Source organism: Protopterus annectens, chromosome 5.part0 (assembly GCF_019279795.1).
Source record: "Protopterus annectens isolate FY-2018-M chromosome 5.part0, PAN1.0, whole genome shotgun sequence".
NCBI classification, from domain to species: Eukaryota; Metazoa; Chordata; order Ceratodontiformes; family Protopteridae; genus Protopterus; species Protopterus annectens.
In genome coordinates, this window is record NC_056735.1 from 173763169 (window position 1) to 173787985 (window position 24817).

A 24817-nucleotide genomic window follows, 5' to 3' on the forward strand; every position below is an offset into this window, starting at 1 on the left:
CGTCGGGTACACTGAGGTCCTGCTCACCAGGCTGAACAAGGAGAAGGTCACTGTGAGATGCCCATCGGGCACTATGATCCACCACATAACACAAGCATACAGGTCACTCCAAGGCATGTACAAATATGACTCAGTCATTGTCCGTGCCAGTGTGAATGACCTGTGACGTACCTCCCTGGACTACATGATAGGGGACATAGAGGGGCTCTCTGAGCATGTGGCACAGGCTGGTATGACCCTGACCTTGAGTAGCATCTTACCCTCACCAAGAATGCTGCCACAATATGTAGACAGGGTGATCAATTTCTACAATTGCCTTATGTTTCGGTGACATTCAAAGGGGATCCAATGCCTGTCAGCGTGGGATTACATGCTAGACAAGCCACGTTGCTTTGCTAGGGACAGCTTGCACCTGTCACCCATGGGCCGTTGTATATTGGCAGAGGCTCTTGCTACACACATAGTGCCTTCTTATGCAATGCTCAAATTACATAGACACCTACACAGGTATCACACGGGATAGGACACTAATAGTAATGCTACTCAACGCCAGCAGTGTAAACCTCAAGATGCATGCAGTGGAAACTGTCCTTAGCATGGAAAACAGCAATATCCGTGCAGTAACAGACTCCTGGTACAAGGCTCCCAGGTGCACCCCATCACTGCCAGGTCATACCTCATACCATGCTTGTCGTCCCCTAAACACGCACCAAACCAGAAAACGGGAGATGTATCCAAAGGCACCACAGATATACACACCTCCAGGTTGGTGGCACAGCACAAAGCATCAGAGCCTATCCATGTGCAACTAACAGTGGGTTAGACTGCCTTCAGGTTCATAGCCTGGCACACACCACCCTCCCATACCCAGGAAACCCACTTGACCTTCCTGACAACACTGGGAATTTGACGGTCTCTACAAACACCATTATATGGGTGGACTGCAACTACCCAAACATAGAGTGTGAGCATTACTCTAGCTCCAAGACCCTGGATGAAAGGTTCCTAGCATTCATTCACTGAATTGCTATGGCACAACTTGTTACCACTCCCACAAGAGGTGAAAACATGCTGCACCTGTTCATCAACAACATGTGGACTATATGCTCCGGACCAGTCGTGTATCCCTCGCTGGTAGGATGACACCATATACAACTCGCACTGTATATTCACATACCACATGCAGCCCCTGCACAGAACACCACAGTCATACAGTTGTCTAATGCAAATTCCATGTATTCACATGAGGCAGGCTTCAGACATGGGAACTATTGAAGGTCACAGGTACATATGTGTATGTGGCACACACATACATCATGTGTGCATTGACATTACTGATATAATCTATATCGTGCAATATTGGGAACACCCCACACACATGGACAAACTGTGTGACAAAAACACACATGGTGTTTGTAGGATACAAACCCCTACCTAACTGTGTTATGACACATGTGAGAGACGCAGTAGCAGAGCACGCTATTTGCATTACTGGGAGGCTTGCTTTCCCCTGCTGTACTTATAGGGTGCTGACATCATCAGTGTTTAGACAGTGGAATATGCAGCATGTGGTGTGTTGCACTAGTTGCCAAAAGGGACATTTCTCTTACACATAGAATTGCACACACACTACTCCCCCCCCGCCCCCACATACACACACACACTGAGCACTTGCAGGATTCAAACCCCTACCTAACTATGTTATGACACTTGAGAGACGCAGTAGCAGAGCGCGCTGTTTGCATTACTGGGAGGCTTGCTTTCTCCTGCTGTATTTATAGGGTGCTGACATCATTAGTGTTTAGACAGTGGAATATGCAACATGTGGTGTGTTGTACTAGTTGCCAAAAGGGACATTTCTCTTACACACAGACTTCAACACACACACACTACTCCCCCCCCACAGTCACACATACACACACACACACTGAGCACTTGCAGGATTCAAACCCCTACCTAACTATATTATGACACTTGTGAGAGACGCAGTAGCTGAGCGTGCTATTCAAATTACTGGGTATCATTTGTGCTCCTGACATATGTATAGTGTGCTGACATCATTATTTATGAAGAGGTATGTACATCTGTTACTATCCATCAGTAAGGGGGAGAGCATATATATGCATTAACTTTGCAGAGGCACAGTGGCCTACTGTACTGTGGAGGCAGACGCCAAATACACTGTGGATAGCCTTCTGTATTCCCTAGGGACAACAGCCTAGTATTGCACTCTACGGCCATATGTTTACCTGTCAAATGCAAGTATCTATTGCTCATATAGTGTTTGTGGGTCTTTATTGCCATAACTTTCCCTATCTCTATGAACAACTTGTGTACTGTGGCAGATGTTTGCATATGAGTGGGATCCAGTACTTTACTTATGTCTCTGTTGTAATTTCACTGTGTGCACTGGGCAGGATTTCTGTATTGTGGGTGGTTCCTGTGTTAACACATACAAATGCCAGCTATGTCTGTGCAACTGCTGAACTGTGACATGGCCTAAGTGTGTGAGCATGCCCAGTTCACAGTTTCTATGGCTTCTTGACTGACACGTCTCATTTATCTAAGTGTGCGAGCATTCCCAGTGTGAACTTTCCATATGTTGGGATCTGTGGTCCACCACATTTGTGTTTGTGTGTGGACTTCATCTATATTTCACATGTACAGTTGAGTGTTGGATGTCAGGTTGTGTTCTTACTGCCCAACTGCTTTGTGTCTGAACTTAACAGTCATTATGCTGTGCCTGCAGGGTTGCCATGGGATAGTTTGCATACAGTTGTCAACATCCTTTCATACTGACCAAACAGTGTATTGTTGTATAGTGTACTGGTTCAGTACTTTCACTGTGGTGGACAGTATCATCGGTTTCAGTCCTATCACTGCTTGTAATATTTATAGTGAGCACACCAGACTGGTTGAGGGCCAGTTGTGCAGATATGGCCATGTTGCATTTTGTTCAGATATGGACAACATAGAACAGGATTGTCCAACATTGTGAATGTATTCCACAACTTGTGTGGACAGTGACAAACAATGGCCATGTGCCTTAGGCCATTTGTAATGCTAGTCAGAGAGTGTTTTTCCTTCAACACACATATTTACTGGTGTTTGCCATGGCATATGTCAAGGTTAGTGTGCTGTGCCTCTGTCTACCTGTGACATACAGGTGATATCCAGGGTACACCTACCATCTCCCATCCAGTCATCATGATTCCTCTGGATGACAGTTAATCAGGGACTCCCTGGATAACCTGTACTGGGGGTTTAGTCATGAGTGGAGCGAGCTTCTGGGTTATGGACCAATCGGTACAGCATGTCCTGTTTATGTCTGTGCTGGGGTTCAGACCTGTCATTTGCATAGGTCACCAGCATTCAGATTTTACATGGTGCCAGATGTCCATTGATTCCAGCTTGGTCATGGCATTATACATCAGGCACAGATCACCTCCAGCCAAGCGGTATGGCACTGTGTGGAGCTGCAGTTTGTTTAATCAGGCAACACATGGCATCTGTTACAGCTCTGAGATCCTCCTGGTGGGGTATTTGTGGGGTCTTTCCAGTTGATGCAGGTGTCTGCTAAGGTACATCCCACAAGGGCCACTGTACGCAATTGTGAGGCTGCTGATGGATGACTGGAGAGGCACAATGACCTACCCTGACCTAGCTGTGCTTACCTTCATGATTAAGTGGGTATATGGTATGTTTCTGTAACCACTACAGACACATGGTTGTCACATGCAGGATATCTATCACCTTGTGTCCCCAGGTCTCTTATTGCTCCTGATGTACTTAATGGGTTAACACTTATGTGGTAATTTATGGCCACGTACTGTGTTTCCACAGGGGATGACTATACACTATTCTGCATTTAGCTTGTTGACATGGCTGTGGCACCACTTGTCTGTTTCTATGTGTGCCTTTTGTAGGATGCTTGTGTCAGCTGGAGGGTCCGATATGGTGGGCAGTTTGTAGTCATCTGCGAACCTGTTCAGACAGAGTCCTTCCATGTTGGCCTGTACCTATGTGACATATATAGCATACAAGAGAGGTCCCAGTACCGTGCCTTGTGGGATGCCAGTTGTACCTGGTTTGTAGTCTGACATGGCTGCAGCATGTCTGACCAGGTCAGTTCTGTCCTTAAGCTGGTTTGCAACCCATCTACTTGGATAGGGGTTTATAGTTAGGCTGGTGAGCTTATCTGTACTAAACAACTGGGGTATTGTATGGAAGGGTTTAGCAAGGTCCAGATAGGCTGTGTGAACCACATTCCCCTCATCAATGCCTTGGTGCGTGTTTCACATGAGTCAGACATGTTTAAGGGGCAGGATCTGCCCTATGAAAGCCACACTGGGTAGGGTCCAATGTCTGTAGGTACCCAATCTCGTTATTCCTGGGATTCATGATCATCCTCCCCATTACTTTGCCAACCAAGATAGTCAGGGTTGAGGGGTGATAGTTTGCAGTATCCATTCAGGCACCACCTTTGTGGTGAGGGACCACTGTTGCTGTACACTGCTCTTTGGGTACATATCCTGTGGTAAGACTGTGAGTGCACAGTAGTGCTATTTGGTGTTCCATTCTTCTTACAGTACTTGTTGGACACAACCTAGGACACCTTCTGGTACCATTGATGCTGTGTGGTTTGCTTTGTAGATGCTGGCTGTTACCTCAGCATCTGCAATGTCAGGGGGCCAGCACTCTGCTGGGATAGATATTTAGCAGTTTGGTGCTGGTGGGGAGTTTGCAAAGAATCTGTTAGGTTGGATGTTGGCAATGTGTGTGGGTTTGGTGTATTGTTTGTGATATTTGAGTACTGCAGAGTATATCTGTGGATTATCACCATGGTTCCTACCATCAGTTAGGACAGCTGTGTGATTATCCTTTGTGTCCTGCACAATCTGTATAGTCATAGGTTCATAGGTTCATACCAGGCTATCTGCCCTGGCCATGGTTTGAGCATAGACAGACTGTGTGTGGCTTTCAACATCCCTTGCAATGTGCATATTATGCCCATTTAGGGTTTACTTTACTAGATGTGACACAGGGATGGCCCCCAGTGTACACCTACTATCTCCAATGCACTTGACCGGATTTCTCTTGTTGAGTATGAGTGTGGCACTCAGCCTATCATGGACTGGGATTCTGTTCCAGAGTGTAAGGAGCCTCTGGGTTATGGATCTGTCCCTCCAGCACATCCTATTTATCTATGTGTGGAGGTTCAGATATCTCACTGTGGTGTCTCTGCTGGATTTGGAGTTTCTGCAGTGGAGCATGTCCATTCATTCTGGATTGGACATGGCCTTGTACATCAGGCATACGTCGCCTCTGACTGGGCAGCATGCATGTGAATTGGGCTGTGGTTTCTTCAGCCAGGCAGCAGATGACAAATGTTTGGACCCTTTATCCTCTTGGTGAGGTACATTTGGGGTCTTTCTAACTGCTGCAGGTGTCAGGTACGGTACATCCGAACTGGGGCATTGTTCTCAAGTATGGGCCTGATAAGGGAAGAGTATGGGGGCACAGTGACCTCTCGATCTACATGTGCATCCTTTCATATTAGGGTGGGCAATATAGCAGGTCTTCCTGGCCACCTTGGCAATGTGAGTGTCACATGACGGGTTACCATCCACTTGTGTCCCTAGGTCCCCGATTACTTCTTCCGTAAATAATGGATTGCCACCTATGTCATACTTTGTGTGTGCCTTGTTTGGTATTTGTTGAGACATTCATACTCTGCAGTGTCTTCAGGAAGGCTGGCTGGGGTTCCTGGGTTTGTGAGGGTGGTCTGTAGCAGGCTGCAAACAGGGACACAGTTTGAGCCACTGTTACTTGCCCGTGGATAGTCCATGCTGCTTCTTGCTGTGGTACCAACCTGGGGGTGTGGTTATCCTTGACAATTACTGATAGCCACACTCCTATTGCAGATTGTTCCATGTTTTAGGGCTGTAGAGCATGGTATAAGGCATAACCTGGTAGTATTAGGGTGCTCTTCTGGGCCTTGACCCAGGTTTCTGTTACAGAACAGATATTACCATTCTCCATGCTGAGGTGGGTTTGGTCTGCATGCACCTTGCAGTTTAGACTTCTGGCATTGGGTAGCATTACATCCAGGTTGTTAACCCTTGTGTTACCTATGGTGGTGGGTTTGTGTTTCCAGCCTTACCTATTCAAGGCACAGTGGGGGTGACAACAGCCTTTGCCAGTATCCACACAGCCAGGTGTGCTGGGTGCGTGCCATCCCTAGCAGGTGGAGCATCATGTCTTGCTCGGCATGTCATCCCAGGCTGTCAGCCATTTGTTCCCCTTTGCTAACAGCAATACTTCAGCCAATTACTTTTACTTGATCTTGTTGTCTTCATAGTGTGGCATCATGCTTGGTGAGGGTGAGATGTTAGGCAGGGTCATCATGTCTGCATATACTAGATGGTGTTACACTGCTTAACACATGGCAATCATGCCTCAGGTGGTGCTGCAGGGCTGCCTCTGTCGGATGCACATACTACACTCCCTGTACATGTTTGAAAGCAGGTTGTGTCATGTTAGGCGTCCCTGTTATTATATGAGTGAGTCAGAGAGGGGTATCATTCCCAGGGTTCCTACTGAGCCAGTGTATGTGCTATGCGTTGCCTCTTTGCCAAGGCCAGGGCATACTGGGCACGCCTCCTTCTGCCTACTGGGGCAGGCTCAGGTTGTTCCTCCTCTGAGTCACGCTCTGCCTGTGATGGCCTTGGCAATGGTGGGGGGCTGTTTGGCCCAGCCCTACTGCTGGTCCTGCTGCAGCTGTATTCGCAAGATCATATTATGTAGCATAGCACATACCATGACAGTTTGGGTACATGTAGTTGGTGAGTACTGCAAGGCTCCACCAGATGTGTCCAGGCACCGGAACCGTGACTTGAGCAGCCCAAACACACGCTCTATTACATTTCGTGTTTGTGCGTGTGCTTCATTATGGCGTTCTTATTCAGGTGTGTGTGCGTTTCTGATGGGTGTCATCAGCCACGGCTCCAGTGCATATCCAGCATCCCCCACTAAGTGACCATGTGGGATGTCCCCACTGGCAAATGTCTGCTACAGCTGCATCAAATTCCAGATATGGGAATCATGGTAGCTTCCAGGGCAGCCAGCACACACATTCATTATTATGCCCTGGGCATCACACACGACCTGGCAGTTGATGGAGGGGAAGCCCTTGCAGTTAATGTAGGCCCTACCCCGCTCATCGGCTGGTGCTTTGATGCGTATATGCGTGCAGTCTATTGCACCCACTACCTCAGGGTATTCCGCTATTTGCTGGAAGAGACGCATGTTGCTGGCCAATACCTCACGGGAATTGGGGAAATATACATGCTCACCGACATGTGCTGACATGGCATCCAGGAACTGGTGCAGTACCCTGGATGCTGATGCCTGTGATATCCCCATCATATCACCAGTTGGTCTCTGAAAGGTACCTGTTGCTAGTATTCTTAGGCCAACACATACCTTGGTTTCCACTGGGATGGGTTCCCCTCTGTTGGTTCTGTGTGTGAGGCGTGGCCTGCACAGCTCAACAATTTGCTGCAGGAGGTCTCTGTCCACTCTATAGCGCTCCACTATCTCAAGCTCATGTAACCCCTGGTAGGTGACCCTGGGCCTGTACACTCTTCTCCGTCTCCTCACTGTGGGTTGTCTGGCAGCATTTGCATTGTCACCACTCTCAGCAAGTCTCCTATGTCTCCTTATAACAGCTATGGCAGCCCCTAGCATGTTTGGTCTGAGTGCAGCTTTTTCAGTTTTCACTTCTAATAGCTTACTCCTATCTTGCAGTGTCTCTTGAGCGAAACATACTGCAATGCTGTTTGCAGTGTTTTAAGTGCTGGGCTGGACTAGTACTCTGCCTGTGTAATTGCCTGCTTCTTATTGTTTTCACCTACTAGCTCTACCAGTATTCCCTGCTAGCTTCCTACTATTTCTTCTGCTTCCTTTTTCCTCTCTGTTTCCTCAGGGGGGAGCAGCTCGCATACCAGCGAAAACATGCTCACAGTGGCTACCACGCGCGCACACATGCTTACACGGACTAGAATCTGCTTATTCAGGTTAAAACGCGTGCACTCCAGCGCAAACAGGTTTATAGATCTTTACACAGGCTCCTACATGCATACTCTGCCTTACACGCGCGCACTCTATCTTACTCGCGCCTCCCAGCTCGCACACGCGCGCATGCACGCACAGCAAGAAACCTTGCTGTAAGCCACAGTGTACACATTCCATTTCTTGACTTTCCCATGCTTATCTGTTGACACTCCTCTTTCTGTGCTGTGTGACTGACATCTTTCACATACCACTTTGCTCCAATGAGCTTGATTTCTTTCTAACATTCCCCCCTGTGATGTCACCTATCTCCTACTCTGTTACTCCCCCTTATCTAACTCTTACACTACACGGAATGTGCTCATTTGCTATGTGACAGTGCGATTCACTATCCTACCACTCATTTACACAGGATTGCCTACTAATGCTTAGTTACGTGTCTTACACTCAGCTTCCCCCCTTAGCAACCACTAAACGGTGGCCATGTTGTTTTCGGTCTGCTAGTCCCTGCATTGTAAATCCATGCATTGCATAAAACCCACATTTGTGGGTTTCAAACCTTTATTTTTATGTTTTATATAGCGCAGCCCATTTGCGCGGGGCTGCGCTGCGTTTAACCTCGCCGATCGCCGAAATTTTTTTTAATTTTATTTCATGTTTGCATCGGGTTACCGTGCCAATGGCCACACATTTGGCCATTGGCATGCTGCCTGCTACATATGCACACTTTATTTGGAGCTGACATGGCTCCATTGTGTTATTTGCAGAAACGTACTCAGTTGTCAACTGAGTACTTTTCTGCACCTAACACGACTCTTACACGGGCTGGTTTCAGCTTCGTGGATCGCTAATCTACCTCATTTGCATGCCTTTCGGCTGCAAGTGAGGTAATTAGCATATCCACGCCTTGCCCGTGTAAGAGACGTTTTAGCTGGTCTCTTACAAGGTATTTCGGGCTGTTCCTGGATCGCTGTGGCTGCATGGAGTCTTACACGACTCAGACTCCGTGCAAGCCATCGTGAATCCTGCCCATAATGTTTTCTGCGAAATTATGTCTGTTACTGTAAGAAGGGTAGTATAAACTGTTAAGCACTATTCTGTGAGATTGTTTTCCACATAGGAAGAGGAATAAAGTACAGTTTTGTACCTACCATAAATGTAGATGTTCGAGTGCTAATACAGCTGCAGTAATCACAGATGGGTTTTCAGCAGTCAGGCGGTCCCTCGGTCGGCCGAATTCCAAAGTCTTTGTCCGGCGTCGGTTGTCATCGCTTACTCTTCTGACGTCAGTGAGGCCAGAGTATATAAGACACAGCCGATGCCATGTTCTTCAGTCTTTCTTGCCCCAGATGTCAGGTGCCCCCAAAAGGAAGGCAATACATAAATAATGCTTATCTACATATACAAGCAATGCAATGTAATCCAAAATCAGTGTAAGCAAGCAAATAAAACATAGCAGGATAACCCAGTCAGGTAGTATGAAGAGGTTGTTAGGCCCCATGCCTTTACCAAGTGGGGAAGGATGGATTGAAACCTGTACTGCAGCTGTATTAGCACTCGAACATCTACATTTATGGTAGGTACAAAACTGTACTATGTTCATCGTGCATACAGCTGCAGTAATCACAGATGGGTAGAGTCCCAAAGCTATGCATAGGGTGGTAGGTACTATGAGGAACTGGGTTGAGCCAGAATGCCCTGCAAAACAGAAGTGGCAAAGCCTGCTCTTGTTCTGGAATATAAGGGCAGGTGGTAGTGTTTTGTGAAGGTATGTACAGAACTCCAAGTGGCTGCCTCCAAAATATCTTTGGTAGGAACACCTCTGAGGAAGGCTGTAGAGGTGGCTCTGGCCCTGGTGGAGTGAGATCTGATACCTGTAGGAACAGATTTCCCATGATAGGAATAACAAAACCGTATGCAGTGGCCAATCCACTTGGAAATGGTCTGTTTTGTAACTGGTTTCCCTTGAGCCCCTACAGCATAGGACACAAAAAGTTGCTCTGATTTCCTGAAGGACTTTGTTCTGTCCATATAATAACGTAGCTGCCTATGGATGTCTAAAGAGTGCAGCAGCATTTCCCCTTTGTTTTGAGGATTAGGATAAAAGGTAGGTAGGTGTATGGCTTGATTTAAGGCTACCCTGGATACCACTTTTGGCATAAAAGATGGGTTGGTACGAAGGGAAACCCTGTCCTGATGGAAGATGAGGAAGGGCTGCACCGCCATGAGGGCCTGTAGTTCAGAAACCCTACGAGCTGAAGTGATGGCCAGAAGGAAGGCTGTTTTCCAGGACAAATATTGCAAATCTGTTGAGGCAGCTGGTTCAAAAGGAGGCAATGTTAATTTTTCTAGTATGTAATTAAGGTCCCAGGCTGGTATTGGTTGCTTCCTTGGAGGTCTTATATTCTTAGCCCCTCTGAGGAACTGTCGTAAGAGTGGGTGAGAAAATAAAGGGGGATCGGTGTTGAATTCTGCAGAAATGGCTGAGGCATGTATTTTTATGGAAGAAAATGAAAGTCCACTGTTCAGCAGCTCAGCAAGATACTGTAATACCTGAGACAAGTTAAGTTTTCTAGGGTCCTGGCCTCTTTTCTCATTCCAAGAGCAAAACCGCTTCCATTTTGCGGAATAAGCTTTTCTAGTAGATGGTCTTCTGGCCTCCAAAATGACATCCTGCACCTCCTTGGAGAGTAGGGTCTGTTGTGGTGTTAAGGAATTTTCCATGCAGCGAGGTTGAGTGTTTTCAGCTGACTGTGAAGAGTTTTGTAGCTGTGCTGAGTCAGCAGAAGAGGCATTAGAGGCAGGGACCAGGGAGGAGTATGTGTTAGGCTCCTCAGGAGTGGATACCAGTGTTGCCTTGGCCAATCTGGAGCAATCAGTATCATCCTCGGTTTGTCTGTTCTTGCTTTCAAAAGCACCTTGGGCAGGAGAGGCAGAGGTGGGAATGCGTAAACTGTCCATGCTGTCCAACTGAATGAAAGGGCGTCCACTCTCCAGGCCTTTGGATGAAAGGTCCTTGAACAAAACGTTTTCAATTGATGGTTCCTGTGGGAGGCAAAAAGATCTGTCTGGCCTCCCCCACGCTTGGATTATTTCTGTAAACACCTGAGGATGTAACTTCCATTCATGTGGATCTGTCATATTTCTGCTTAGAGTGTCTGCCAGTGTGTTTTCCAGTCCTGGCAAGTACTGTGCTTGAAGTTCTATTTGTCTTTCCAGAGCCAAGTTCCAAAGGGTCATGGCTAGTCTGCACAAGGGGTATGAATGTGTTCCTCCTTGTTTGTTTATGTACCACATTACTGTGGTGTTGTCTGTTCTTATCAGTAATTGTCCTGGATGCAGGAAGTCCTTGAAAGCTGTAATTGCATTTATTACTGCTAGCATTTCTTTTTGATTGATGTGAAGGTGCTTTTCCTTTTGGGACCATCTGCCCTGAATGCACCTGTCCTTCATGTGCGCACCCCAGGTGTAATCTAAGGCGTCTGTGGTTATGACTTGTTTTGCTTGAGGCTTGCAGAATGGAAGGCCTGTGTTTACTTGACATGCTTGGGCCCACCACAGAAATTCCTTTTGCAAACATGGAATTATTGGTATAATTGTTTCCAAACTGTGACTGTGTTGAGACCATAGATTTTTTAGGTACCATTGAAGTTTCCTCATATGCAGCTTTGCACATGGGATTAGAAGAATGCAAGATGCCATGAATCCCAGAGCCTGCAGGATTTTCCTTGCAGTAAGCCTGGTACTTTTTGCTAGTGTTTTGAAGTACTGAGATAGTTGCCCCTGTTTTTCTGGCGTAAGATATGCCATCTGGGTGTTTGTGTCCAAGTTGGCACCCAGGAAGGTTATTTTTTGAGATGGTGTTAACCTTGATTTCTCTTTGTTGATTGTATATCCCAGAGAAAGCAGTAACCGTGTCACATATGCCAGATGTTCCAGAAGTATGTGTTTGCTGTCCGCTTGGATCAGGCAGTCGTCCAGATAAGGGTAAATTTGTATCCCTTGAAGTCTGCAGTAGGCAATCACTGATGCCAGGCACTTTGTAAATACTCTGGGCGCAGTAGATAAGCCAAAGGGCAATGCAGAGAATTGATAGTGGATTGAACCTGCAAGAAATCTGAGGTATCTTCTGCAGCTTTGTCTGATTGAGACATGCAGGTATGCCTCCTTGAGGTCCAATCTACCAGCCAAAACTCCTTGCCCAGCATGGGAAGAAGTTGCTGTAATGTGAGCATCTTGAATTTTGGTACGAGTAGAAATGTGTTTAGGATGGATAAGTCCAAAATGGGTCTCCAGTCGGTTCCTTTCCTTGGTACCAGAAAAAGTCTTGAATAAAAACCTTGACCTTGTTGGTGCGTAGGTACCTTTTGAATAGCTCTCATGTTTATGAGCTTTGGAATTTGCAGTTGTGCCTCTGCCCTTTGATTTTGTGGCAGGTTTGGCATGCCTCTCATTTTTGGAAGAGTGTGAAATTGAAATTTGTAGCCTCTGTTTATAATGTCCAGTATCCATTTGTCTGTTGTGACAATATGCCAATTGCTTGCAAATAATGCTAGTTTCCCTCTCAAAGGTGCTGCCAGCTGAGACTTGCTTGGCATGGAAATGAGGGAGTCATTGAGTTTGCTTAGTGTATTGTTGTGCACTGTCTTCACCACCTCTTGGTGCTGGAGTTTGCCATTGTCTGCCTCTATATGATCCTTGTGATTGCCCTCTGCCCCTTGTGCGTCTGTATCTACCTCTTTGGGGCTTGTCAGTGGCTGGAAAGGACCAGTTTTTTGAGGGCCAATTTCTGCTAAAACGTGGTGGTTGGACCTGTAAGAAAGCTTTGACAGTTTGCATAGATTTGGCTTTTTCTTCCATTTTCCGTAGTATCTCCTCAGAATTAGTTCCAAATAGTACATCCTTTTGTAAAGGAGCATCAAGAAGTTTAGCTTTCATATGATCAGGCAAATTTTGTTCCCTAAGCCAGGCATGTCTGTGAATGACTGATCCTGTAGCAGCTGCTCTACTGGAAGCCTCTAGGGCATCATAACCACATTGTAAGGTGCGTTTACCCACTTGCTCCGCACTATGCATCATATCCTGTAACTCTTTTAAATCTGGTTGTTCAGGTTGAGACATTTTGTTCCTTAATTGTGATAACAGGTACTGTTGATATTTAATCATATGAAACTGACAGTTTAAGGCCCTCATGGCTAGGGTGGCCGAGGTATATACCTTTTTACCCCACCTTTCTAAAGATCTGGATTCCCTTTCTGCAGGAAGTGGATTCTTGGCAGTGGAGGCCTTCAATCCCTTGGGGCCTTGTGAAATGGTTTCAGGGCCAGCATTATGGCCTTTGAAGAGAAATTGGTGAGAGCTGGGTACTCTGTAATACCTATCAGGTTTGACTGGCGCAGGAGGCAGAGAATCAGGGTTAAGACAAGCCTCCGAATAGACATCATCCAGTATGTCCAGAACAGGGGGTATAGCCAGAGGTCTGTGTTGAGGTAACCAAAGAAATTCCTAAGTCTTTTCTTGGAATCTGAAAAGTCTTGGCCTTCCCAATGGAAGTGTTCCCTCAAGGTGTGCAAGGTTTCCCCAAAGGAAAAATCCTCAGGAGGGGATACCGAAGGAATGGACTGTTCTGCATCCGAATCCTCAAAAGGAGAGTAAGAGTGTTCCTCTGCATCAGAATGTTCTGATAAAATGGATCCCTGATCAGAAGAGGGAGAATCTTCCTCCACTCTGGGTCTCTTGTCAGGAGGGGGATGAGAACCTCTGATAAGAGTAATTAAATCCTCAGCCATTTTTAGCATCTGTTTTTTAGGCATGGGTCCTGAAGATGGGCCCTGTGCAACAGGTCTCATGGGATGCCTGGCTGCTTTGGATTTAGTAAAGGCCTTAATTGAAAAGGAAGATGAGGGCCTAAATACACCATGGGTAGAGGTGGACCTGTCCACATTAGTAGGCTCTACATTAGCAGGGGCTTCGGTAGTAGTCTGGGAAAGGGCCGAGGACCCAGCGGTCTCGGGTACAGACGACACCGTCAAAGGAGAGTCGTCGGTAGTCAGGGACTGCAAAGGCGTCTCGCTGAGAACCGGACCACGTGTAGCCTGTTTCTGCGTGGTGTCGGCGGGGACCGCGGGCCTCGCGTGTCGGTCCTTTTCCTTGTGTTTTTTGGACAAAACGGTAGTCGGAGTATCCGATGACATTTTATAATCAAAAGCTTTACCGAAGTAGTGTTGGGCGAACTCCGCCTGACGCTTAATAGTGCGTTTATTGAAGGTAGCGCAAAAGCGACAGCCCGAGACTTCGTGGTCTGGGCCCAAACAAGGTATGCAAAGGGAATGGAAATCCTTATGCTTCCCACAAGAAATACAATTATTAACTTTTTCTGACATCGGTCTGAGGCAAGAAAAGTTTCCCCAACGGGGTACTTAGCTTTAATTAAGACTTCGGTTTCCAATTTTTTTCGTAATTCAGGAGCTGGCCGACCGGCACTTGCAAACTGCTTCTGCTTCGGGCACCGCGCGGCAAAAAAGACTGAAGAACATGGTGTCGGCTGTGTCTTATATACTCTGGCCTCACTGACGTCAGAAGAGTAAGCGACGACAACCGACGCCGGACCAAGACTTTGGAATTCGGCCGACCGAGGGACTGCCTGACGGCTGAAAACCCATCTGTGATTACTGCAGCTGTATGCACGATGAACATCATCAAAATTCCTCTTCTCAGGCAGTGTCCTTAGTTGACCTATACACATGACTGTTGCTTGCCAGTCATCATTAATGTTACAATTCATGAAACTCCCCATGGTCCCAATAAGACAAGTGGCCCATTTCAAACCCCTTTCCGTGGCCACACCGTAATCTGCAACTGTTAAATGAGCACAAATTTCAGTGAATCATTCCCCATTTAGAGCACCTTTTGTTACTACTGTAAATTGCAGCTGGGACTAAACAACTGAAGACTTACAGAAGTATTTGTGTGAAGCGGGATAATTGCTAACACTCATGGCGGAAGAGTCCCACTGGGGACAAATGTGCGCCGTTAATTAATATTCCTTACAGGCACCTTGGCTTTTCATGATTACTGCCCATGAAAAGTCAGTCGTAATATTTCTCATGCAACTTCCTCTTGGTATTATCGTAACCACGCATATTTGTGATGCAGTGTACCACCGTGAATGCTGTCTCTTTTTCTTACAGTCTTAAGGTAGAAAATAACATTTATTAGCAGTATTACTTTTATGTAATCACTTTTCTAAATACTTCTTTTTGTCTCCAAAGTTTAGATTCCAAACTGTATACTAAAGATTTACAAAAGATGTAAACAATAAACCGGACATTCTTCACAGCACTGACAAGCAGCAGGTACCTTTACTGCATTCATTACTCATGAACGTAGGTCGGCAAAGGACGCTAGTCACGAAGAGGAATGTGGCCGTTACTCCTCTTCCAAAGCCATAAACAATGACACTGAATACTAGTTAACAGTTTAGACAACCCTTTTCAGGTTAACATACATAGTTTCGTGCAAACATAACTAATTATTGCAGAATGAAAATGTGGTTGCGATAATATGCAAGTACCAAAGTTTCTTTATTTAAAATACTTAAAAAAAAAAAAAAAAAAAAGCACAACAGCCCACATCTGGCTTATTACAGTGCCAAGGTTAATTTTAAATAATCAGTGCAACACACTGGAAACCTCACAGATTTAAACAGATTTGGGACAAAAGAGATAAATAGCTTAGAAGTCTAATGTGCTAGCTACATTGATCTGCATGGTAGAAAAATCTCAAATTAAATGCACATCTGTAAGGTCATATCACATCCTCTTATGTTATTAATCAACACTACTGCCAAGGCAAACCACTTTCTTGAAAACTTTTGAGCCTCAGCTTAGTGTATAAACAAACTATTAATCTTACCTGTTCCAAATGGACCATTCTCAAAGCATGGCTTCCCCGTAATCTAGCTTTTTCCATCTGTTCTCTTCGCCCTCTTTCACCTTCCATCTTCAAACCTTCTAGACGTTGTGCTTCTTGTGCTGCAGCTGTTTTGGCATCTGTCTAACATATGCACAAATTATGTCATTTCAAACGTAACATAACGCAGTGATGTATGTACACACAAAGTAATAAGCTACATTCTGAAGGCCAAAATTGGACTCTTGCATACAAACTGCACCTCTGAAAAACTTGCTTAATTTGATCAACATTACCAAGTCAGCTCTGAAAATGTACTCATGTACAGCAACTTTTGTTTGAATTGACAGGCATAAAACATAACTAAACCCACTTTTTGGAAAATGATGCAAAAGTCCTAAGTGGAATTGTTTACTGTAACACAAGATTTTCAATGAAGAGACCCAACACCTTAAACATAAATGGGTTTCTACTCACAAACGACCATCCTGATTTTCAAGTAAAGGTTCCCCTGCCCAAGAGTAACGCCCGTCTCACACTGCTGCTACTCTGGTACAGGTGTCAATAGTACACTGAACAGTCTAACGACACATTAGCAAATTCAGGTAATACATGTAACAGACAAACCTATAGTGCATCTGTTACCAATGAAAGGACCTTATTATGGGGTCCTACAACTGGATTCAATCTCATCACTGATCTGGCATTTTTCTTAAATCGTGTCTCATTTGGGGTTTGCACACTCTAAGCCAGCACACTGTAGCATCGCAAGTGGACTAAGTAAATGTCCAGGCCCTTAGCATATTAGTTTGCGTCTACAGTCAGCACACTTTCTGCAGTCATGAAAACAAATTATCCAAGTTTAGCTTGTATACAGATAAACAATAAAGGTACTTTCAAGTTTTCAAGAACAAAAAGAAACACACAAGATCCTAAGAACTAAACTAACACATTTTCAAATATCCAGACAAAACTGAATACTAATAAAACCAACAAGCACAACAAAGAACAAAATGATGGACTTCAAAACGAGGGTGAATGAATAAATAAAACCTGTAACTACTGAAACTGAGAAAGAATAATCAGTCAAAGCAACTGAGGAACAGACAAAAGGAAAATATACCCTACATCTGAAAAAAGGCAGTAAAAATATAGTCAATGTACTAGAAGCCTGCAGCCATTTTCAGATACAACTGCATCTTGCTGGTGGCAAATGAGATTTAGAGAAGGGTTCTTAGATGCACAGCATTTTGGGTACAAGGGGAGAGGCCATATAGGCTGGGAGACTTTTAGTTAAAAGACTAAGTCCTGCTGACCTTAATCCTGAAAGTGGTAAAGATGGAATTCCCAGTCTTACGAATCATAAGAAATACAAAGTTATTACACCGAAGGCCAAGTGTGCCTTGGTCAAGAAACACCTTCAAGATCTGCCAACCTTCTCAAGGAGGGCAAGGCCAGTAAGTCCCAGTGTGTATTTTAGGGTACCCATCCAATTGTCTAAGCTATGTTTGAAGATCAACAGGGAACTGCACTGATTGACATGCAAGGGGAATCTATCTCAGAGCAACTGAAGGCACGAGGTGACAAACCTCTCCATTAAGATTTATTCCCTGATGAAGGGAAAGAGATCCTGTTGTAGTAATGGCTGTACTATCTGACACATCAAGAAAAAGGAAGTGTTGGATAATATGATCTCTGAAGGTACAGACACAGCAAGACACAGATGTCACATCAAGAGTGTATATGACACAGCACAGGGAGAGTGATTCCAGCCTTTCCTGAAAGCCAAGATTTTTGAGGCCCAAGCTTATGTTTGTTAGAAACTCCACAGTGCTTTGAATTTAATATGTCTAATGAGATAAGATACGTGTCAAAAGGTGCATTATATTCTATAACATATATAACTAGGGCAGAGTACTCAAAGCCATATCACAGAGTACTCTTTAGCAAGAAAGTTCTGAGATTTTTGTACCCTAATCACTGACTGTATAGAAAATGAACAAGCATAGGAATATGTCTAGTTCCAGTCTCACTACCACAAGTGTTGATGAAAAAATTTAAAAAAAGCTGAGAAACTAGTGGTCTTAAAACTTCGTTGATGAGCTCTGTCACAATAATTCCCAAAAATCATGAAAGCCAGGTAGTGTTCCAAAGCAACAAGTCTTTATTTAGTCACAAGCAAGTGATGCTCAGTAACACGAATCAGTAATATTTTACAATGTTAAACATATCAGCTTTTATACACTTAGAAGTGTGGAAAACATACGAATTTTGTGCCCAACATTTTCTTAGCCACCCTCACCACCCTCTGTAGTTTCTTCTTCTCAGCAACTGTGCAGTTGCTGAACCATGCTATGAAGTTGCTAGTGAGGATGCTCTCAATAGCTCCCCTGTAAAAATTGGTAAGAGCAAACAGTGGGAGCCTGGCCTTTTTGAGATTCCTCAGGAGGTGAAGCCTCTGTTGAGCCTTCTTGACTATATGGTTAGTATCAGCAGCCCCGAAGAGGTCAGAGATGTGAAGGCCCAGGAACTTGGTTGTTTTGACTTTCTCTACTACCACCCTTTTGATAGGGAGTGGTTGGTGAACTGTTGCCTTTCTCCTGAAGTCCATATTCATTTCTTTGGTCTCATTAACATTCAGGTCCAGATTGTCCCTGTCACACCAGGCAATCAAAGTGTTCACCTCATCCCTGAAGTTATGTTCATTTCCACCACTGAGACCCACAACTGTGATATTGTCAGCGAATTTTATAATTTGGTTTGATTTATGTTTTGCAGTACAGTCATGGGTGAGGATGGTGAAGAACAAGGGGCTGAGCAAACAACCTTGGGGAAAACCAGTATTCAGTACTATGCATTGACTGGTGTTGTTTCAAGTACATGTCCACTGGGGTCTACCAATCAGAAAGTCAAGAGTCCAATTACAAAGGAGCTTGTTTGTCCCGAGTTTCACAAGCTTATCCACCAGGTTGCATCAGTATTACAGTGTTGAAAGCAGAACTGAAGTCGATGTACAGCAGCTTTATGCAGTTGTTCCTCCCTTCTAGGTGTTTTAGTGTAAGGTGTAATGTGACTGATATAGCATCCGCAGTCCATCTATTTGCCTGGTATGCAAACTGGAGTGGATCAAAGGATTTGGGCAGACCCCGCAGATAGACATTTCTTCACAATCTTCTCAAAGCACTTCATGACGTTTGAGGTTAAGGAGACCAGTCTGAAGTCATTGAGGCAGATAGGGTTGAGTTTCTTTGGAAAAGGGAGAATACTTGTTTCTTTGAAACACGAGGAACTTTCTCCATAGCAAGGGATGAGTTGAAGATGTCTGTCAGTACCAGACATAACTGATTAGCACAACCCTTCAACACTTTGCCAAGTATGCTGTCTGGTCCAGCAGCATTCCTAGGATTCACCTTCTTAAACTGAAGTCTCACCTCCTCAGAATTTAAGGTGAGCACCGTCTCCTCTTTGTCAGTGTTTGTTTTAGAAGGTATGATGGTGGTGTTCTCCTCAAACTGCCAAAGAAGGAGTTCAGTTCATTTAGGAATTCCAAGCTGTCATCACATTGGGGTGAGTTGATCTTATAGTCTGAGCTGCTGTATCCCCAGCCATAGGCGTCTCATGTCCCTCATATCTTGGAAGCAGATCTGAATTTTCCTTCCATACTCCCTCTTTGTCTCCTTGATGCCCTTTTTCAGATATGACCTGACCACCTTTAACCTTTGCCATTTGCCTTAAAGGCTGTGTTTCTTTTCCCTCAATAGTTCGTAGACATTCCTGGTGAGGCAGGGCTTCTGATTAGATCTTACAGTGATGGCTTTCATGGTAGTTGCATCTTCCACGCATTTATTTATGTAGGCAAGAATGAATTCAGTATAAGTATCTATGTCTAACTGGATGTTGTGCGTAACCTCTTCTTTGAAGACCTCCCGGCAGGTGGTACTGAAACAGTCCTGAAGGCAATCCATGGAACCCTCCTGCCAGACTCTGATCTGTTTAGTTGTTTTTTCTCTGATCAAAGCAATCTCATACGTAGGCAAAAGCAGGATGGCAGTATGATCACAGATGCCTATGTTGAAGTGCTTTAAAGGCTCCTTTAATATTGCAGTTAAGCTTTGTCTAAGGTATTTCTCCCCTCTGGTGGGGAAATCCACATACTGACAAAAAATGGGGTAGAACCTCCTTAAGCACAGCTCTGCTGAAATCACCCATTTTCACGTGTACAAATTCTGGGTTTCTGCTTTGTAGCTCACAGATAATATTATGGAGTTTATTTTGAGTTTCAGTGGTGTTAGCACGTGGGGGATTGTACACTGCTGTGACATATAATCCCACTGATTTCCCTTGGTACATAGAAAGGTCTGCATTTTAGTGTCAATATTTCCACATCTTCGGAGCAGTATGATTGAATCAGCTTACAGTCATTGCACCATCTGTTTTTAAGACAGATACATACACCACCACCTTTAGCTTTACCACTCTATGCTTTGCATCTATCTGCTCTAAAGACAGTTAGCCCAACAAGGTTCACAGCACTGTCACTAATGTTACTATGCAGCCAAGTTTCAGAGAAAATGAACAAGTGTTTTGTGAACAAAGTAAAGTACAGTTGGGGAAAATCTTACCATAACATTAGATGTCCTCTTCACATAGGTGACTCCATAGTCAGGCACACTGATGTCCCACACTCACCAGGCTAAACAAGGAGAAGGTTACTGTCAGCTGCCTGTCGGGTGCTAGGATCAGACACATAACCCACGCACCAGGTCACTCCACAACAAGTACAAATATGACTCTGTCATTGCCCATGTTGGTGTGAATGACCTGAGATGTACCTCCCTGGACTACATGAAAAGAGACATGGAAGAGCTCTCCGAACTTGTAGCCCAGGCAGGTATGACCCTAGTCCTGACTAGCATTCTGCCATCGCTCCGAATGATACCAACACTACAAGGACAAAATGACTGACTTCAACAATTGGCTAAGCTTCTGGTGTCATTCTAAGGGGATCCAGTATCTGTCTGCTTGGGATGACATGGTCGACAGACCACAATGCTTTGCCACAGATGGCCTGCACCAGTTGCCCATGGGATTCCAGATACTGGCTAAGGCTCTTGCTGCCCCTATAGTGCCTTTTTAGGCAAGGTTCAAATAACAAAATTCACCACTGTAACAGGAACAGGCAAGATAAAACTGAGGGTAATGCTACTCCATTCTAGAAGTCTAAATCTCAAAATGCACTCACTCGAGGCACTCCTTAAAATGGAGAACATTGATATCTGTGCAGTGACTGAAACCTGGTTCAAGGCTCCAGAGAGCACCCCTGCACTACCAGGCTATAACTGATACCACACTTTTCGGCCATGTAACTTGGACCGAAACACCAAAGGCGGAGGTGTGTCCATATTCATTAAGGATAATCACACCTCCAGGCTAGCTGCTCAGAATAATGCATCCGAGGTTATCCAAGTGCAACTAATTCTGGGCAAAACTGTAATCCAAATTGTAGCTTGCTACAGATCCCCCACCATGCCCCAGGATTCCCACTCCTCTTTTCTTGATGTACTGGAAAATATTAGGGTTTAACCAAACACCCTAATAATGGGCGACTTCAACTACCCCACCATTAACTGGGAAAACTACTCGTGTACCAACTCCTTAGCTCAACGCTTTCTGGAATTCATAAACTCCAATGCCCTAGATCAACTTATCCACACTCCCACCAGGGGCAACAATATCCTACACCTAGTCATTACCAACATGAGTGACCAGTGTTCCACACCTGAAGTCAACTCCTCGTTGGTCCGATCCGACCATAAGCTAATCACCCTTGATATCCACATCCCACCCCCATTCCCCATTAAGGAAACCACGGCAAAAAATTTCTCCAAAGCCAACTTCATACTTCTTAAGACAGAAGTGGTGAACTTCATGGCATCCATGCAGATGGACAATACAGTTACAACTGCCGAATCCTACACAAATGAACTCTATAAGCACTTACATGAGTGCATGGATCGTGCTATCCCAAACAGAACCAAGACGCTATCCTCCAAAAAAAGGAAGCCAATCTGGTGGCCCCCTGCCATAAACAAACTGTACAACAGAAGGAAAACACTGTTGCAAAAGAAAGTAAAATCCCATGAGTGGAGGAGCTCCCTGGTCAGCCTCAGTAAGAAGCTGAGATCCCTTATAAGACCCTCCAAAACTAGCTATGAAAACAAAATTGCCACTAATTCCAAGGACAACCACAAAGCATTCTATAGCTATGTCAAGAATCTCAATGGCAACACCCAGATCTGCTCTAAGTTACAGCACAATGGCAAGAAAATTACAGAACCAACAGATATTGCCAACATCCTGGCAGATAAGTTCAGTGCTAACTTTACCCCCCCACCCCCTAAAGGGCCCATATCTATACAAGAAGAATGTACAGTCCCTGTAATCACAACTACACAGGTAAAAGCTGCACTCTCTAAAGCCAAAAACACGGCATCCATGGGACCGGACAACATCCCAGGCTGCATTTTACACAAACTTCAGAACGAACTGGCTCCCCACTTAAGCATCATGTTCAATAATAGCCTTGCAACAGGCTTTGTGCCCACTGAATGGTGCACAACAACAGTTATCCCACTCCACAGAGGGGGAGCCACCACTGATCCCGGGAACTATCGACCTATTACCCTAACTAGCCTGGTCTGCACTGCCATGGAACGTATCATCATGGAACTCATAAACAAAGACATTGATAACCTCCAAACTCTGGATCCCACCCAGTTCGGGTTTGTGAAAGGCAGATGATGCCTCCTGAACTTGATCGACTTCTTTGAGGCAGTCACCAAAGCTGTAGATGAGGGTAAGGTGGTTCACACAGCCTATCTTGACCTCGCCAAGGCTTTCAACACCATCCCCCATTCTGGAATTATAGCTAACTCACTAAACTAGGTATAAATCACTACGTCACAAGATGGGTTGCCAAATGGCTCACTGACAGAACCCACACTGTAAAAGTTGCAGACTCCAAATCTGGCCTCAAAGCAGTGACAAGTGGAGTACCACAGGGTTCCGTCCTGGGGCCTCTCCTGTTTGGTATCTACTTCTCTGAAGTACAGGCTAACACAGAAGGCCTCTGGCTAACAAAGCTGGCAGATGACTGCAAACTAGGAGCCATAGTGAAGTCCCCAAATGATGTGAACATCCTACAGAAGGGCCTCGCTGAGACAGATGCTTGGTGTCAGAGCCATGGCCTCAAGCTCAATGCCAAAAAGTGCAGTGTCACCCCCTTTGGTAAAAACTCTGTACCCACGAACTACCACATAGGCAACAATCTACTTAACACCAAATGTGTGATAACAGACCTTAGGACCCAGGTGGACAGTAGTCTCTCCTTTGATAGTCACATCGCCACAGTAGTCAGGAAGTCCTTCTACGTGGCACACCTCATCATAAAAGGGCTCTCATCCAGGAAAAAAAGAGGTCATTGTTCCCCTCTACTCGTCACTCATTAGACCCATTATAGAGTACGACCCCCCCTTTTGGAATGTACCTCAGAAGACATCTGCAGCAGCTGGAAAGGCCACAGAAGTACCTCACAAAGAGGATTACTGGCCTCAAACAAATGCCATACAGTGACCGCCTTAAAAATCTCCAGCTTTACTCTGTAGCATATCGCCTACTCCGGGGTGATCTCTGCCTAACATATAAAGCTAGGTCAAACTCAGAGCTGTTGGACATGCTACACCTAAAGAAATCCCAATCCCTCCAAGCTACAAGCTCTAGGGACTTAAACCTTGTCACCACAATAAACAGGACATGCTGGATGGATAGATTCCTGTCACAGAGACTTCCCACACTCTGGAAAGTACAGTTGTGTACACTTACCATAAATGTAGATGTTTAGAGTGTATTCACAGTTGCAGTCATTACATTTGGGTAATCTGCTGGCAGGCTGCCCTCAGTCGGCCTGAATATCGAAGTCTTGTGTCCTGTGTTGGTTGCTGACGCCTCTTCCATGACGTCAGGTCGTCAGGGGTATAAAACATGCAGCCGACGCCATTTTCTTCAGTTTTTCTTGCCCCAGATGTCAGGTGCCCCCCAAATGGGGAGCAAAAAAAAAAAATATATATATATATATATATATATATATATATATACACACACATAAATGCAATTGTAAAAACATAAAACCTTACCTTCATCTAAAAGCAAATACACCACAAAAGCTTTAGAATATAGTGAAGGAAAAAGAAGTTCTATAAAAAAAGGGGGATGGCGGGTGGGTAACCCGTACTGCAACAGTGAATACACTCGAACATCTACATTTATGGTAAGTGTACACAACTGTACTATGTTTTTCGTGTTTCACTGTTGCAGTCATTACATTTGGGTAGAATCCCAAAGTTATGGATGGGAGGCTGGAACTAAATACCATTAGGAGCGGCTATAGGGCCCTGCAGAACTGCAGTGGCAAAGCCTGCCCTGGACTTAGAGAAGACGGGCAAATGATAATGCTTTGTAAAAGTATGAACAGAGCTCCAAGTAGCAGCTTCTAGAATGTCTTTGGTTGGCACTCCTCTGAGACAAGCTGCTGAGGCAGATGCAGACCTGGTGAAATGTGACCTGATTCCCTTGGGCACCGGTTTACCATGATGCAAGTAGCAGAAACAAATGCAGTGGCTTATCCACTTTGAAATAGTCCGTTTTGAAATAGCCTTCCCCTCTGATCCTGCAGCAAATGCCACCAGTAGCTGCTCAGACTTTCTTAGAGATTTGGTCCTATTTAAGTAGAATCTTAGTTGTCTGTGTATGTCCAAGGAATGCAGAATGGTTTTTT

General features: G+C 45.0%; 1 protein-coding gene across 1 annotated transcript in view; it reads right to left on the reverse strand.

Moving 5' to 3' along the window:
• LOC122802138 (centrosomal protein of 295 kDa-like) overlaps positions 1-16124 on the reverse strand; it is a 700586-nt gene extending 684462 nt beyond the window's left edge. Inside the window, exon 1 of the mRNA XM_044071819.1 lies at positions 15988-16124. Coding sequence (XP_043927754.1) covers positions 15988-16074 — 87 coding nt within the window. The 5' untranslated portion in view covers positions 16075-16124. The remainder of the gene's footprint in view (positions 1-15987) is intronic.
• Positions 16125-24817: the final 8693 nt, after the last annotated feature.